The sequence below is a fragment of the Xenia sp. Carnegie-2017 genome, unplaced genomic scaffold (assembly GCF_021976095.1).
Source record: "Xenia sp. Carnegie-2017 unplaced genomic scaffold, XeniaSp_v1 HiC_scaffold_3, whole genome shotgun sequence".
NCBI lineage: Eukaryota > Metazoa > Cnidaria > Anthozoa > Malacalcyonacea > Xeniidae > Xenia > Xenia sp. Carnegie-2017.
The window spans coordinates 1,192,480-1,207,508 of record NW_025813493.1 but is presented as its reverse complement, the minus strand read 5'-3'; the positions used below and the strand labels follow the sequence as shown (position 1 = coordinate 1,207,508).

Here is a 15,029-nt window from a genome sequence, read left to right as displayed (position 1 = left end):
CATTTTTCTTTTAGTTTGTAGAGACACTTGAAATAGTTGACCAATTTGAATAACGTCATCATAAACATATTTTTTCCAGGGGTGTTGTTATAAGGAATTAAAATAATTTGGTCTGTTTTCAATGTAAATGGTATTTCTTGGAATTGTTGAAACAATATTTTTGTTGCATATTTGTTCTTACACTAAATTTCCGCAATTATGGCTCTTTATCCCAAAAATGATGAAAAATCATCAAAATTTGTGTCTCCGTCCACAGAAAAGTACTTGTCTTGTGTTAATGTCAAAATTCAAAATGCCAATAGTACTAGCACTTTAGGACAAGATAATTTCTGATTCAGTTGTATTTTTCTAAGCTGCTGTTTAAGAAGAATAGAAAACAAATTGTCAGAATTCAAAAGAGAAATTTTATTGATAGCCAAATTGCCTCTTCAATGGTAAGGAAAGAAAACATAAAGAAAACCTAGAATTTAGAGCCTATCACATAATGCAAAAACAATAGCTCTTATGGATTTAACTTCCTTATCAAGACCATACATTTCATTTATCATAGTCATGCTTATACGTAATCCAACAGATAATCTAACACAATCTTTATCCTATAAAATACTTAAAGCATTATGAAACATTTTTGCATGTTTTTTTAAACATTTTCTGTAGTTTAGAGTAGCGTAGCTAATCATCATATATACATAACTGCCATCTGTTAATTTGACTAGTCTAAAATTTTTTAAAAATCTTTTACCGTTTCGGAAATCTTTTTATCATTTTATGTTTATCCTTATGATGAAAACAAAAACAAATTGATTGATCACAACTAAATATAAAGTTCTACTTATTTATATTTATGAATGTCTGGAAATATATTATATCATATTTCCAATGATACGCCAGAGAAAATAGTAGCTACATCAAAAATATGGAAGCAACCATCATTAAGTATTTTTTTTTAAATAGAGATAACAAAAAAATGTTTTTTAACTATCATAGACATTTAAGAATAATAAAATATTTGCAAACTGTTTTACGTTTTTACATGAGAATGATAGTAAACTAAAACTTGAATGCATGTGTGATAAAGAATATTTGATTGGACATTAAAACTAAGCTTTAGGATTGAGGGAAATGATAAAGAAAGAGAGGTACATAATTGAACAAATTGAAATGGGGCAAATCATCATCACACATCAATACAGAAGTCATTTTAAAAAGCAAGGAATGCATGTAGAACAAATGATACATTTTTCGTCTCTTGTTTCTTCTGCTACAATTATTCAATATTGCAAGAATATTTTTGGCAAATGGCAAATGCCTTTTAATTGTCTAAAACAAAATATTTGAAGAAGTAAGAATTTTTTAGCTTTTTAGATTTTCTTAAAGTGGTACTAAAACGAAAATTTTGCCTACCGTTTTTTTTCATAGATTAATAGTGTATGTAAAAAAATCTCTTCTGGCGAAATTTTAGCGCAATGTATTTAATGCTGCTCGAGTTACGTAGCGATAAAACTTGTACTTTAAGAGCCGCCATTAAAATGCGCCATATTTGAATTTTCAAGAAGGAAGGTGCTTGTGACGTCATATTCTTAACACGCGGCTGTTTACAATATAACACTATATACAAATAGAGATATAAAAGGTTGTATAACTCAATTTTTTAACATGCCTTCAACACGCTGTGTCGTGCAAGATTGCAGTAATACGTCTGATAGAAGTACAGGCATTTCATTACATAAAAGCCCAAACGACGAGTCTTTAAGAAGAATTTGGGTTAAATTTGTTGAGACGAAGCGCGCAAACTTTAATCCGAGTTCGCGCGAAATTCGATTTATGATTTGTTCGAATCACTTCTCGGATGATTGTTTTGAGCGTTTTTTCCATTTGGGTGGTATGACTAGACGGCTCAAACCTGGTGCCGTACCTACTATTTGGAAGAAATCGCCAACACCAACAACTTCAAGAGAGCGGCGTCAGGTTAGCACAAGTTACAACTATTATATACTTACACATATTGCAGATGATAAATTTTCACAATTTGAGAGAACCAATAATACATCCAGGCAAACTTTCAATATATAATATACATTTATACTAAGGTTTTAAAGGAAATACAAAATGAAGTGTCTGTATCATGCATGAAGAAAGAAGATTCGTGCTATTTTCAAGAAGAAAAAAGGCACAACTGAAATTCCAGACCAATCTGAGAATGATGCATACGTAAAGCCAACAATTGCTCTTCACACATACGTGCACTTCGTAAAACAACTATTCCTCAATATTCTTACAGGACCAACAGATCACGCCCGATGCACCTAATTACACGGAAAACAAAGAAAATGAACCGGTTTGTATCTTTGAAATATATTTTTGTATAACTTTTGTAGACATTTTTTTAAACTTTCAGGATCATGCTACGGCGTCCTGTGAGAGTTGCAAGAAAAAAGATAGTGAATTAAAGATGTTGCATGGAGAACTTACAAAACTGCACACGAAATTAGCTATCAATCAAACGCAATGGATACGGACGACTAATTTAATATCAAGAGAAACTGTAACCGATGAGAGAACTGACCCCAGTATACATTATTTACGTTTAAAGTTTCAATTCACAAAAGGAGACTATAGTAATAAAAACAAATTTCAATGTTTTTTCAGATAAAAAGAATCCTACGACAGAACATGTTCATTTACAAGATGCAAACGAAGGCTAGTGTTAAAATATCAACGGCTCACACTTCAACAAAAACAGCATGTATAAAAAAAAACCACTACATCTTTGTCGTAATTTAGACCAGATTTCTGAAGAACTTATGGAGGATATGGACACATATATGTGTGATAGTGAAGAAACGAAACAGAAAGATCCATACAATACAGACCCTCTCTGGGAGCCTGAGCAGTTGAGGAGGGAATATGAGAACACTGCAGACGATGATGATAATTTAACTCGCAATCGGTAATTTAAAATAACGCTTTCTATGCGTGTATGTGTAACAAGTTTTGTGATAATTTCTGCATTTACAGTAATGTTTCTTTCATTATCAGAGTAAATGAAGGAACAAACAAAAGAGATGAGCCAAAGGGAATTGTTTTCCTTTCTCAGCTACTTTTGCTTTTTCAACACTGTCATCATTGCTTTCACCCCAACCCAAAAGTGAAAACAAGTTGTTGTGGCACTCTGTTGATTATTGAAAGTCAGTGCAGTAACTGTAAAGAAAGCTTTACCTGGAAAAGTCAACCATATCTTTTTGGAAAGTTTCCAGCTGGCAATATTTTGCTTAGTTTTGCTATTTTGTGTGCAGGTGCTTCAGTAAAAAAGGTGAGGAAGTATGTAGCAATGTATCATCTCAATCACAGATATTCAGTACTCCATAAACCAATGGCATTGTACAGGTACTTCAAGTGTTCAAGAACATGGGGTTGATCAGCTACAGTGAAGTCGCATATTATTATCACCAGAGACACTTTCTGTTTCCTTCCATTGTTTTATATTGGCGTAATTATCAAAAAAAGATATTGGAATCTCTAGAAGGAAAAGAAGTTGTATTGTCAGGAGATGGGCGGCATGACAGTATGGGTCATTCAGCAAAGTATGGCACATACACAATATTTTGCTGCACAATTGGATTAATCATTCATTTGGTTGTTGTACAGGTAGTTTTACTGGCTAACAATAAAATTAATTTGTTCCAAATACTTGAACATATGTCACTCACATTTTTGTCAAAGGCAAACCAAGCAGGGAGTAGTTCAGCTATGGAGGCTCTTGGTCACCAAAAGGCCATGTCATTTCTCCTTACAACTGGCCTAATAATAACAACATTCGTATCAGATCGACATGCCACCATAGCCAAATGGATGAGGGAAACATGTCCAAAACTGTGCAAAGAATTGGGGAAACCAGTCATCCAGCATTTCTATGACCTGTGGCACATTGGAAAAAGTATTAAGTTATATATATACCTACACCATGACATATCAGTGAAAATTGTTTACAACAGCATGTTATTCTTATCTTATAGAGATTCAGAAGATCATGATTACATTGGCAAAAGAAAAAGACTGCCAAATCCTAGGAAGATGGAGAAAAGCATGCGTACGACATTTCTATTGGGCTGCTACATCTACTTTATCTGGAATTGGAGAAGTTAAATGGGCCAAATTTGAATCTTTTTTCTATCAATTTTTGAATAAAAACGAAGACTTTCCAAATACGATTTACAGCAGATGCAGTCACAGTGATGTCCTAAAGCAAAGAGTGTGGTTAACAAAGGGTACAATATTTTGAGTTTAAAAGAATATCATTACATTTGTTGACTTCAATACGCTAACTCTAAGCAACATGATAAAAAACCCAAGTAAGTCAAATAGTTGGAATAATATTCATCTAGGATCTGTTGCTTATGAAAAGTTGAAAGATGCACTTACCAAAAAGAAACTTGTTAAAGCTATCAAACAAGCATCTTCTGTTGCCCAGACCAGCTGTTTGGAGGGATACCATTCAGTTGTTAATCATTTCGCACCAAAAATGATTCATTTCTCTTATTCTGGCATGTATTGCAGGTAAACTAAAAATCACAGTTTGATAAAATTCAAGACAAAGATTATGTGATAATGAAATAAAGTTAACTAATAATTTTCATTGTAGGTCCATCTTAGCAGCATTACATTTCAACTTTAATTTGCGGAGGGCTAGCAAGACTACACTTGATGGCGAAACCCGTCTTCGGTTCACATATCCAAAGTATAAGGAGGGAGAAGGAACTGTACGAAATGTTAGGGTGAAGCAAGACTTCTGTGAGTTTAATTGATGAGCATGAGAAATTAAATGCATGTGTTGTATTTACAAAACACTAATGGATTATTTACCAATTTTGTTGAAGCATATGTTGAAGAAATTTATGACACTTTGCTGAAGACTCCAAGGAAAAAGCTTGAAGAAGTTGAAAATGAATTGAGGAGACACACTCCAGAGCCAATGCACATGATGCTTTCTGAAAAGCAAGCAAAAGTTGATGCAATTACCTTGTTTCGTTCTCGAAAACGTAAACTTAACACTGACTGTCCCCCCACATGCACAGATGAAGAATTACAAGATTTGCTTGGTACAGGTCAAGAGCATACAGCTAAAAAAAGAAATCCATTGTGCAAGAAATGTGCAAAGCCTATGAAAGGTCACAAGAAGGGCAGTTGTCAATAATATAAATGTATATTTGTAAATTTTGTAAATATACCACCTATAATAGCTTTTTCCATCACCTTTTTACATTGCTATATGTCCTCATCCTCTTCGAATCCTTTGTAAGGAAGACACTTATTGTTCGGAAATGTCGTCCGTATTTTGTTGTAACAACAACAAGGCAGTGGCAAATGTCTGGAGCTGCCTGTAAAGTCCCATACAAGACGCACGAGTTGTCTGTACGATACTGCTCGAAAGAACCTATAAATTTCAAAAAGTAAACATAGACGCAGGCGCACAAAATAATATTTTTAGAATTTTCACAAAGAAAAAGGCTTACTCCTCTCTGGTCTTTTGACCATCTCGAAAAACGGTCGCATAACTGCGATGATCTTTGGTCTTTAAACCTAACGAAGCTGCTTGAAGAACAAATTCGTTCAGGCAAACTTCGTTAAAGCCAGGGTGATCCAAAATGCATTTTCTTTCATCGACTTCGAACTGATTCATTTTGCCACGGCATTGCTCTAATTCCATGCAGCATCGGCACTCTTGAGGGTTGACAACAAGATCCAACGAACAATGGCCACATTCACACCTTTAATATTGGCCAAATTGTATGTTTCCATAAAGTTATCATAGCTAACGGCAGACGATTCAGATCAAAGTAACACACTAAGAATGACATCTTACCATGAAGTAACATCAACACGGGCATCAAAACGATCTTGCAGCATGTCCTCAACCTGCCGTTCTTCTGCGACTGCAGCTTCGTACTCAGCAATTTCATCGGGCGAAGCAAGCGGTTCAATATTATCGGCAAATGGCAAAATTTCCGAATTAGATTCGTCCGAATTTGCCGTCATGAATTCCGATGAAGAAATTGATGCGTTTGTCTCGATCGAAGACTCAGAAAGCGAGCTAGATCTCGATGAATTTGACATTTTTGCTCTGTTTATATATTACTTTGTATACTTTCCAATGTGCGCTTCTTGCCGTGTTAAGAATATGACGTCACAGACCTTTGCTGATTGCAAATATTCAAAATGGCCGATTTTAATGGCGGACATGAAAATTAGACATTTCAAATGTTCATAACTCCCTCGTTATACTATTATTTTTGCTTAAATTTTACTAAAGCAATAATTGATATGTGTTTAAACTATTGAATGCTAAAATCGATGATTTTTTAACGTTCAGTTTTCGTTTTAGTACCACTTTAACTTTAGCAGTTCTGACAAAATACTCATAAATTTCATTCAATTCAGGATTTATATAATTATGAGAGTCGAACTTCTCTACACGACTGACAGATGTTGTAAAGCAGAATATCATGTATTGTTTAACGGCCTTCGTTTCTGTAACTAGACGACATGTAGTTACAGAGAGGCCTGCTAGTCTGTTAAACACTGGGCAACAGATTATTTGGCATTTAATTTTGCTGGCTTAGTTAAGCAATACGTCTTTCCCATTCAACTGGTAAACTGAGTTAACATGAGCAAATTTGAAATCAACCCATTTTAAATTTTTTCTAAACCGCTCTTGGTGAATTTCATATATTGCGTCATTTCCTTATAGTGGACATTGAAATGTTTTATTTCTTTCTATGCTTTCGTTTGCTAGAAACCCTGCGTCTATTTATTCCCAACACGTTCTAGGCGGATGAACTCTACTTACATGAATTGTTGTAAACATGAGTCTTTGTAATGAACAATTTGTCTAATCTATTGCAACAATATCCAATCATCATAAATTATCTGAAAGCAAACGTGAAAATACTTTTTAGAGAAGGAAGTTAAAATGTTACATAATTATAGAAATCAATACTTGATTTATATACCAAAAAAAGTTTAAGAACAAATGATTATATGATTATATTGATGATAAGCCTTTCATAAATAAAGTAAATGTTTTACTACAAAAGCTTTAAAGAAATTAGTAACCGTTCACCTTCTAATAAATAGAAAATAAAGATGATATCAAGCTCAACAAAAGCGTTTCTTGGGACTCTCATAATCCTGTCTATTAGTGGCCAAATAGTAAATGGTAATGACGACATATCAATCTGCAAGAAAAGATTAGAGACATTAAAAGACAACATGAAAGAATGGATGGAAACTTGCGTTGATAAAAATGGCAATGACGATAACACAACTGCATGCAAGGAAGTAAAACAATACAACAAAGAAATGATGCAAATGCAAACAGAAATGTGTTTTTACAAAGGTATAATCTTTAGATTTGACAAACTTCCATAGTTTCTTGTTCATAGCACCAAAAACAATATTCAACAAAAATAGGTAGAAGTTGTGCAGCCAGTCTAATTTCAGTTATTAGTAATATTTCTACAGTGAAAAATTCTTTCTGAAAATACTTATTCTGGTCTTTCACCAAATATTATGATCGGAAAGTCTATAAAAATTTGCATTTTTATAATCCACTCTCATCGTTGTTAATTATATTTTTTTTATTATTTTTTTAGATGTTTATCCAAAGCCATATTTGATTATTATGAGCTTTGATAAAATATACTCTGTTGATTCTATTACTGGAGATATTCATGTCAGCACTATTAATGGCTCCAGTAAGAATAAATCTGACCATGCATCAAGATATAATGACATAGAAATTGATGTAGTTGAGAATGTGCTTTACTACATTGATGACAAAGACATAAAACGGGGAAATCTTGACTCGACTAGAAACGAAATTTTTGCGAAAAATGTTTTTGCTCATGACATTACAGTTGACTGGATTGGTCGTCGTATCTTTTACATTGACTCCACGAACATTATCTACCAAATTTATTTGAAAAAGAAAATTACAAGTGTTATGAGGCTTCAACCAGGCTTACAATTTTCCAGCATTGCATTTGACTCAAAACATGGGTAAGGCGATATTGAAATTCTTTTTATTTACTTGTAAGCGTAAAATTAATAAACTATGTCACTCTATTGGAGGGTTTTCTTACGTAAGGTAAGAGTTTTTGTTTTTAGAGACTGTGTTTTAATTTAATAGAAAAGTTGAATTTTATAAGTCCGTATTATGGTTTGTTATTTAAAGGTTTAATAATAGAAAAAAATCTCGATTTTCCGGGGAAATCAAAACTCGCTTTTTCCCAAGGGAGCGAATATTAAGTATTTTGTTGGCTATAAAGAAACAAACGTCATATAGTTCGACAGATTTTTATTAAAATCAACGTCTTTCGGAGAGATTTGGCCAGCAAAATTTTATTGCGTGACTATAAGGAATTTCAAACCAACTGCAATAATGAACACGTTTCGTGTGATTATTCAGCACACATGCAGTAGAAAATACCATGCAGATCCTGAAATTTCAAAAATCGACAGCGATATTTATGTTGAGCAACCAAAGAGCTTTGAAAAAAAAGGTAACAAGGAGGGATCAATGTTTATATATGATGAAGTCATTGTAGTAGAAGTTTGAATACAAGTATACACAAAGAGCAACCTTTCAAAATAAGGCTTTACTCAACACTAAATAAAAAAACTACATAATGTCTCTTTATAAATAATTATCTCAAACTAGGCGCGGTTACTAAGGTGGGTGTGATAATCATGTAATGATTACTTCATGTAATAATCACTACAATCACCCTCTCCTATTTGAAATAACTATAGAATCCAAATTAAATAATCTAAATAAGACTGGTCCTGCCCGATTGTCCTTTTTTTTTTTTCATATCATGTATATGTTAGGCGGTCGGGTTGTTTCTTTTCTCTCTGCGAGCGGCGTAACGGTAGTGTCTGTTGTGAAGACGACTGATCAGGTAGAGCAGGATCCTCTAGTAGTGAGTTCCCTTCTCTTTCCTTCTTTGGCGAACTATTATTTTGTTTCCTAGCGTCTTTTGTGGCCAAAGGAGGTTGACGTGGGTCGTCTACAGTATTATCTTTATAAGGCGATAGTGGTAGCGGTTTCTCGCATAACTTCTCTTTTTCCTCGGCTTGTGGAGCGAGGAACTTAGTAGCTACGGTATCTTCTCTTCCATCAGGAAATTTTACATGCGCATACTGAGGATTTGCTTCGATTAGCTCTACTTCATCGACAGATGGGTCATACTTAGATTGTTTTACTTGACGCTTCAACAGTACCAGTCCAGGTTTGGATAGCCACGTTGGTATGGAAGTTCCACTCGTCGATCTTCGTTGGTGGATAAAGAGGCGTTCATGCGGTGTTACATTAGTAGCGGTGCACAACAGAGATCTGATGGAATGAAGAGCATCATGCAAAACTTTTTGCCAGCAGCTGGTCGGTAGTCCTCGCGTCTTCATCGCGAGGGAAATAGTCTTCCATAGAGTGCCGTTCAAACGTTCTACTTCGCCGTTCCCTTCTGGGTTATATGGTGTGGTTCGGCCTGACGAGATTCCTTTCTGGAGGAGAAAGTCTTTAACTTTTGCACTCATAAAGCCAGAACCTCTATCCGAATGTATGTAAGCAGGCATACCGAAAATCGAAAACAATTCGCAGAGACAACTTATAATTGACTCCGCGCTAACGTCTTTACAAGCGAAAGCAAAAGGAAATCTTGAATATTCATCTATTATAGTAAGAAGAAACTTATTATGATTAGTTGTCGGCAATGGTCCTTTGAAGTCCAAACTAAGTCTCTCGAAGGGTTGAGTCGCTTTTACTAAATGGAAATTTTCTGTTTTGTAATATTGAGGCTTACTTTCCCTGCATATCTTGCAGGACTGTGTCATGAGCTTAATTTCATCCATAGAGAACGGGAGATTACGGTTTTTTACAAAATGTGCCATCCGCGTTATTCCTGGGTGACACAAGGATTCATGAAGCTCTATCAGCTTATCGGAGGTCATGCTCATTGCTCTTATCCTAGAAAATGTATCCGCTGGTACATTCTCTTCTCCTGCTCTGTAGATTATATCAAAATCGTAAGTGGATAGTTCCATCCTCCATCTCATTATCTTATCGTTCTTAATTTTGCTCTTTTGCTTGGTGTCAAACATGTAAGCTACTGACTTCTGATCGGTAATTAACATAAAATGCTTACCCGTAAGGTAGTGTCTCCACTTCCTCACGGCTTCTACGATAGCGGCTGCTTCTTTCTCCACTGAAGCGTGCTTAAGTTCTGATCCGCTTAACATCCTCGAAAAGAACGCAACTGGGCGACCGTTTTGGTTGAGAGTGGCTGAAAGAGCAAACTCGGAAGCGTCTGTTTCCACCTGAAAGGGCTGTGCTTCGTCAACAGCTTGGACCACAGATTTTTCGACATCGGACTTAAGTAGATTAAACAAACCAGACACGCGAGATTACATCCAGACACGCGTGTGTAGTCAATCAATTTTCACTCGGCGAGAAAATCTCGAAACACTACACACGCGTATCTGGTGTAAGACTTGCCTTCAATTATTTTCTTAAGGTAGCGTTCCATCTATTTTTAGTTTAATGATCTTAGCTTTAACATAATAAGTTCCTGATCTCAGTTCTTTTTACTGGAATGTGCTAACATTCACGACATTATCAGGCAAGGAGCATGCATTTTTTAACATCCTTGTCAGACTATGACTAGTAGTAGTTGTAGTAGCTTAAACAGAGAAGGTCAACCTAATGCATAGGTATGTAGCTACATATAAAAATAAGCATTTATTTATCATGTAAGAAATAGAAAAAATTTTTCGTGTTCCTACACGCGAGAAAGTTTGAGAGAAACAAGAAGTTGCGTGGCAAGCACGAGCACGAATTGCGACGGCGAGTACTTCCGAGCAATTTGAGTTGCTCAAAAAGTTTCACAAGTACGTATTTCTATAACTCAATGGAAACAAGTAAATATGTTTTTAGTACATTCATAAAATAGCCTATTAAAGCAATATTAAAAAGGCAAAGTCATTGACATGTTGTTTGAAAAATTTTCTCATTAACAGTTTCCGCACAAACCATGCAATCTGCGATAATATTACGAGACTGTAATAGAGTTTCTGAAACACGGGCTTTTCGGGCATTCAACCAATCAGCGGCCGTGTCTTAAAAAAGTATTTTGTAAATTTATTTTCAAAATACCAGAAAATCAAGGATTAAGACAACTTTAAAAAGGGAAAACCCTCAGTATCATCTACTCTTCTAGCTAATCCTACATCGTACGTACGCTCAGTCAGTCACAATGTATGATCTCAATTATAATCACAAAATCATGTAAATACCCCACCTGTAGACACACAAGTTTCCCAAAAAGGCCTCCCCCCATGTGACTTTGCCATTTCTCCCCAATCCCCATGACCATTCTGTGTTTGAGTAACTGACGTTATTTATAAACTGAGTACTTATCATTATTGCATAGTGACATAAATAATAAAAACGACACGTTAATAATTGTACCCCAAAAGCTTTAATTTGCATTCACTTGACAATAAAATTATTTTTCGGGTATTATCGTAAATATTATGGCTTTAGATATCGTAATTAAAGAACCATTATGGAATTTTAGCAAATTTAATTTCAAACCACAAAACAAAACAGGACGTCTGTAGAAGCTACGTTTTTAGCTAGCAAATGTTTTAGCTAGCAAAGCAGGTGGACTTTATTAATTATTAACTATGATCTGTGTGAAAGGAAGACATATTCGTGTACTTAATGATTTATATATGAATTTTTAACTTAATGTGCTGTCTATCACATAGGATGTAATTAATGTGAACAATGTTTTATTATATTCTTCACCAATACACCAATCTGTCCATTATCATCAAGCAAGAAAATATTTCCACAAGCTTCTAGGATTTAAACAAAAATCGGCTTTTATGGCCTTGAAACATGCCCAAAATATGGGAAAAGTTCTTTTCTATGTAATTTAAGTAAATTAAACACAGCTGCATGTGCAAAAAATAATTTATTCTTCATGATGGTGGCTATATAAATGTTGTCAAAAACGTTTTTCAAACATAAAGTGTTTTTATTCTTTTGTGCAAGATGTTGATGCGCGTTTCTGTAGTTTTTCTTTTAGTTGCTTTCTGCAATGCATTGAATAATGCTTGTCAAAGTTCACAAAGTGTTTTTATAACGACAAAAAACAACGGTATGTTACAGTATAACAAAGATAATAATAACGTATATGAATTTGAGGGAATAAAAAACTCGTGTGTTTTAAAACGCTTATGTTTTAAAAACCATTCTTTTGTTTTATTAACTTAACGCGAAGGAAACATATTTTCGTTGAACCTTTAACAAAGCTTAGTGAGGTCTTCACCAAGATAAATCCGACCAAGGGCTTTTTAGCTTTATACAGAGCCCGTACGGCGAGGTTATCTACTCACAGACTAAAATCCAATATTTAACGGTAATGACCGAGCAGACAAGGTTGGTTGGCTTATTACATGACTTGAAACAAAGATTTCTATCTAGCTTTGTTGGTCTTTAGTTGGATTTGTCAGTAAAATAATTTTTTTGAAATTGTGTCATCAAATCTAAATAATAAAACTTACTTTTTTGTGTCTTTAATTTCTTCGACTCCTTTTCGTATATTGCTTGCGTTCAATGCCGAAACTTGTGTAAAAACTTTGGTAGGTAAAAGCTTGTAAAGGTAAATCATCCGATAGATATATAGTTATACAGCTTATTAATTTTTGTTGATCAGAAATTTAATACGCCACCACTGACGGCATCAAAATGATGCAGTTTTGCAAGCATAACTTTACACTTTTGCTGGGACAATTAATTGGAAATACTATATGCCTAAAAGCTTGCGCTCATTTCAATGCGTCTTTATGTAGTGCAGCGCAATAATTTTTTTTGTTAACTGCAGGTGGAAAACGTATATTATTCTTAAATTCTCATCTTTATGTTTGTGTTACGGAATCTATCTCCCGGCTAAGGTTGATATTGAATTTCTACATCTAACAATGCATACATGAATTCATCAATCATTACAAGTAAAAACAACTAACTATTCGTTGATACAAACTTGAGCCTAATTCACACGACATTAGCTAATCTGGGCTCAAACCAGGTTCAAATGTACCCTGTATGTCATTTTTGCGTGTGAACACTATTAACACAGAATTGACCTGGATTTATATCATTCCACTTCTTAATATGGGTTGAGTCAATCCATAGTTAAACCTGGGTTTTAGTGGTCAGCATACCCAAAAATACAGCCCCTGTGAATTTGAATTTTGGTTGAACTTAGGTTTGTTTATGTCATGTAAATTGAACTTAGGATAAAATAAATTGTACACGGATAAAAACACGGACAAATTGACATGCACAAAATTGTGAATGCAACTATACAAATATACGATCAAAGAATTTAATGTTGCAAACTAACGATAAATTGATACTATTCAGCTGCTTCCCTCAATAAAATTATATGGAATTTCCTCATAACACGTTGACACGTCATGCATTTGCCAAATAACTTGTCGTGCTTTATCTTAAAATTTTTAATAGTTTGTAATCAGAATTTATATGCACGAGTACAAAACCCTGCCAGTTGTACTCTTTAAAACAATGGAACTGTTAAATTATGAACATTTTCCCAACAAATTCCTGAAACTTGCCTGACTAGTCCAAAGATTGTGAAGAGTGGGGAGTTGTGTCACTTACCCTCCCTCATACCCTCCTAGACGTTTCAGCCATATTCGAGTTCTACGTTTTGTGCAACATTTGATATTTGCTTAGCAAAATTCGTTTACATTTATAGCTAAAATTATACGTATAATAGACAGACATAATGGGAAAGTAATTGATCAGTAAAAATTTTTCTGCGCCAATCAAAGCACGCTAACATGATACAATATGAGAAAATATTGCATTCAATTTACATGAGATGTCCGTGTTATTTAAATTCTAAAACTTAAGACGCTAGATATTAAAAACATATTCATATCTCATTTATGAATTAACGCAACAAAAGTCTTAATATTTTTGCCGTGTGGATTGCATGCTATGAACAAAATAAGTTCCTTTTCATGTTTATATGATTGTTGTCTACATCTACTGATGACGAATCATACGCAAAATACAATTTGGCAAATTTAGGGAAATATCGTAGCTACCATTGTATCACCCCGTCTATGTAATATATGTACAGAAATTTTTGCGTTTACGTTTGAACATAAATGATGATTGGTTACTTAAATTGGCTATAAATGTACAAAGATGATGAGGGGTGAAGGGAGGGGGGGGCGGTAAATTTCAAAAATTGTTCCATGTATTTCAAAAAAGGCAAATGGGGCTTAGGTTACAGTACCACGGCTATTATTGCGTATTACAAATTTGAAAAGTCATTGCAAGATAAATGCCAAGGTGATAATGCCTTAAGTTATGTTAAATCCAAAGATGTTTTGCAATCGTCCAGTGGAATCGTTTGTAGAGCTGCTAAATTCAATCCACGTTCTTCCGAGCTACATGTACCAACTCTAAATGGATATGAGTGGGCTTCAAGTTTAACAATCAGTATTTGGTTCAAAAACTCAGGTGGTATATCAAGTAATATTATCAGCAACTTCATCAATAATCAAAGTGATTCTACTGGAAGTTGGGGAATCCTTGTTTCCAATAACGGTGGGACAATGGACACCATAAGAGCTACTTTAGTCACGTCACAATCCAGGAAATCTTGGGACAACATCACAATGCCATTCATTGATCACTGACATCATTTTGTGATGACGTATGACGGGTACACTGTCTCATTTTACCACAACAATCGTCTCGCTCTTATCGATAGCCTATGTTGTCGTGGTAACATCGTCAGCAGCAATTCCGATGTGGTTATTGGTGGCAGAATTTATGGGCAAGATCTTCATGCAGGATATATTGACGAAGTTAAGATTTTGAAGAGGTCGGTTGACCGTTATGAGGTTACAAAACTTTACCAACTCAA

At 34.6% G+C, this 15,029-nt stretch overlaps 3 protein-coding genes and 1 long non-coding RNA gene across 4 annotated transcripts; 3 read left to right on the top strand and 1 right to left on the bottom strand.

Moving 5' to 3' along the window:
- The first annotated feature begins 1,714 nt into the window (after positions 1–1,714).
- Positions 1,715–4,282, top strand: LOC124454796. Its single transcript, XM_047005547.1, has 8 exons — positions 1,715–2,338; positions 2,425–2,570; positions 2,650–2,700; positions 2,785–2,893; positions 2,983–3,313; positions 3,388–3,648; positions 3,724–3,937; positions 4,017–4,282. Exons 1-8 carry the CDS (start codon positions 2,301–2,303, stop codon positions 4,280–4,282), a joined length of 1,416 nt encoding a protein of 471 aa, XP_046861503.1. The 5' UTR covers positions 1,715–2,300.
- An 88-nt stretch (positions 4,283–4,370) lies between these two features.
- Positions 4,371–5,249, top strand: LOC124454072. Its single transcript, XM_047004877.1, has 3 exons — positions 4,371–4,557; positions 4,643–4,791; positions 4,878–5,249. Exons 1-3 carry the CDS (start codon positions 4,523–4,525, stop codon positions 5,192–5,194), a joined length of 501 nt encoding a protein of 166 aa, XP_046860833.1. The 5' UTR covers positions 4,371–4,522; the 3' UTR covers positions 5,195–5,249.
- Positions 5,250–5,262: 13 nt separating this feature from the next.
- On the bottom strand, positions 5,263–6,386 carry LOC124454071. Its single transcript, XM_047004876.1, has 3 exons — positions 5,864–6,386; positions 5,514–5,768; positions 5,263–5,434 (listed from the first exon to the last, which is right to left on the bottom strand). The coding sequence occupies exons 1-3, from the start codon at positions 6,112–6,114 to the stop codon at positions 5,266–5,268; spliced, it is 675 nt and encodes a 224-aa protein (XP_046860832.1). The 5' UTR covers positions 6,115–6,386; the 3' UTR covers positions 5,263–5,265.
- A 1,270-nt stretch (positions 6,387–7,656) lies between these two features.
- LOC124454076 lies at positions 7,657–8,014 on the top strand. Its single transcript, XR_006951333.1, has 2 exons — positions 7,657–7,754; positions 7,873–8,014. It is a non-coding gene; the product is annotated as an uncharacterized LOC124454076 (long non-coding RNA).
- Positions 8,015–15,029: the final 7,015 nt, after the last annotated feature.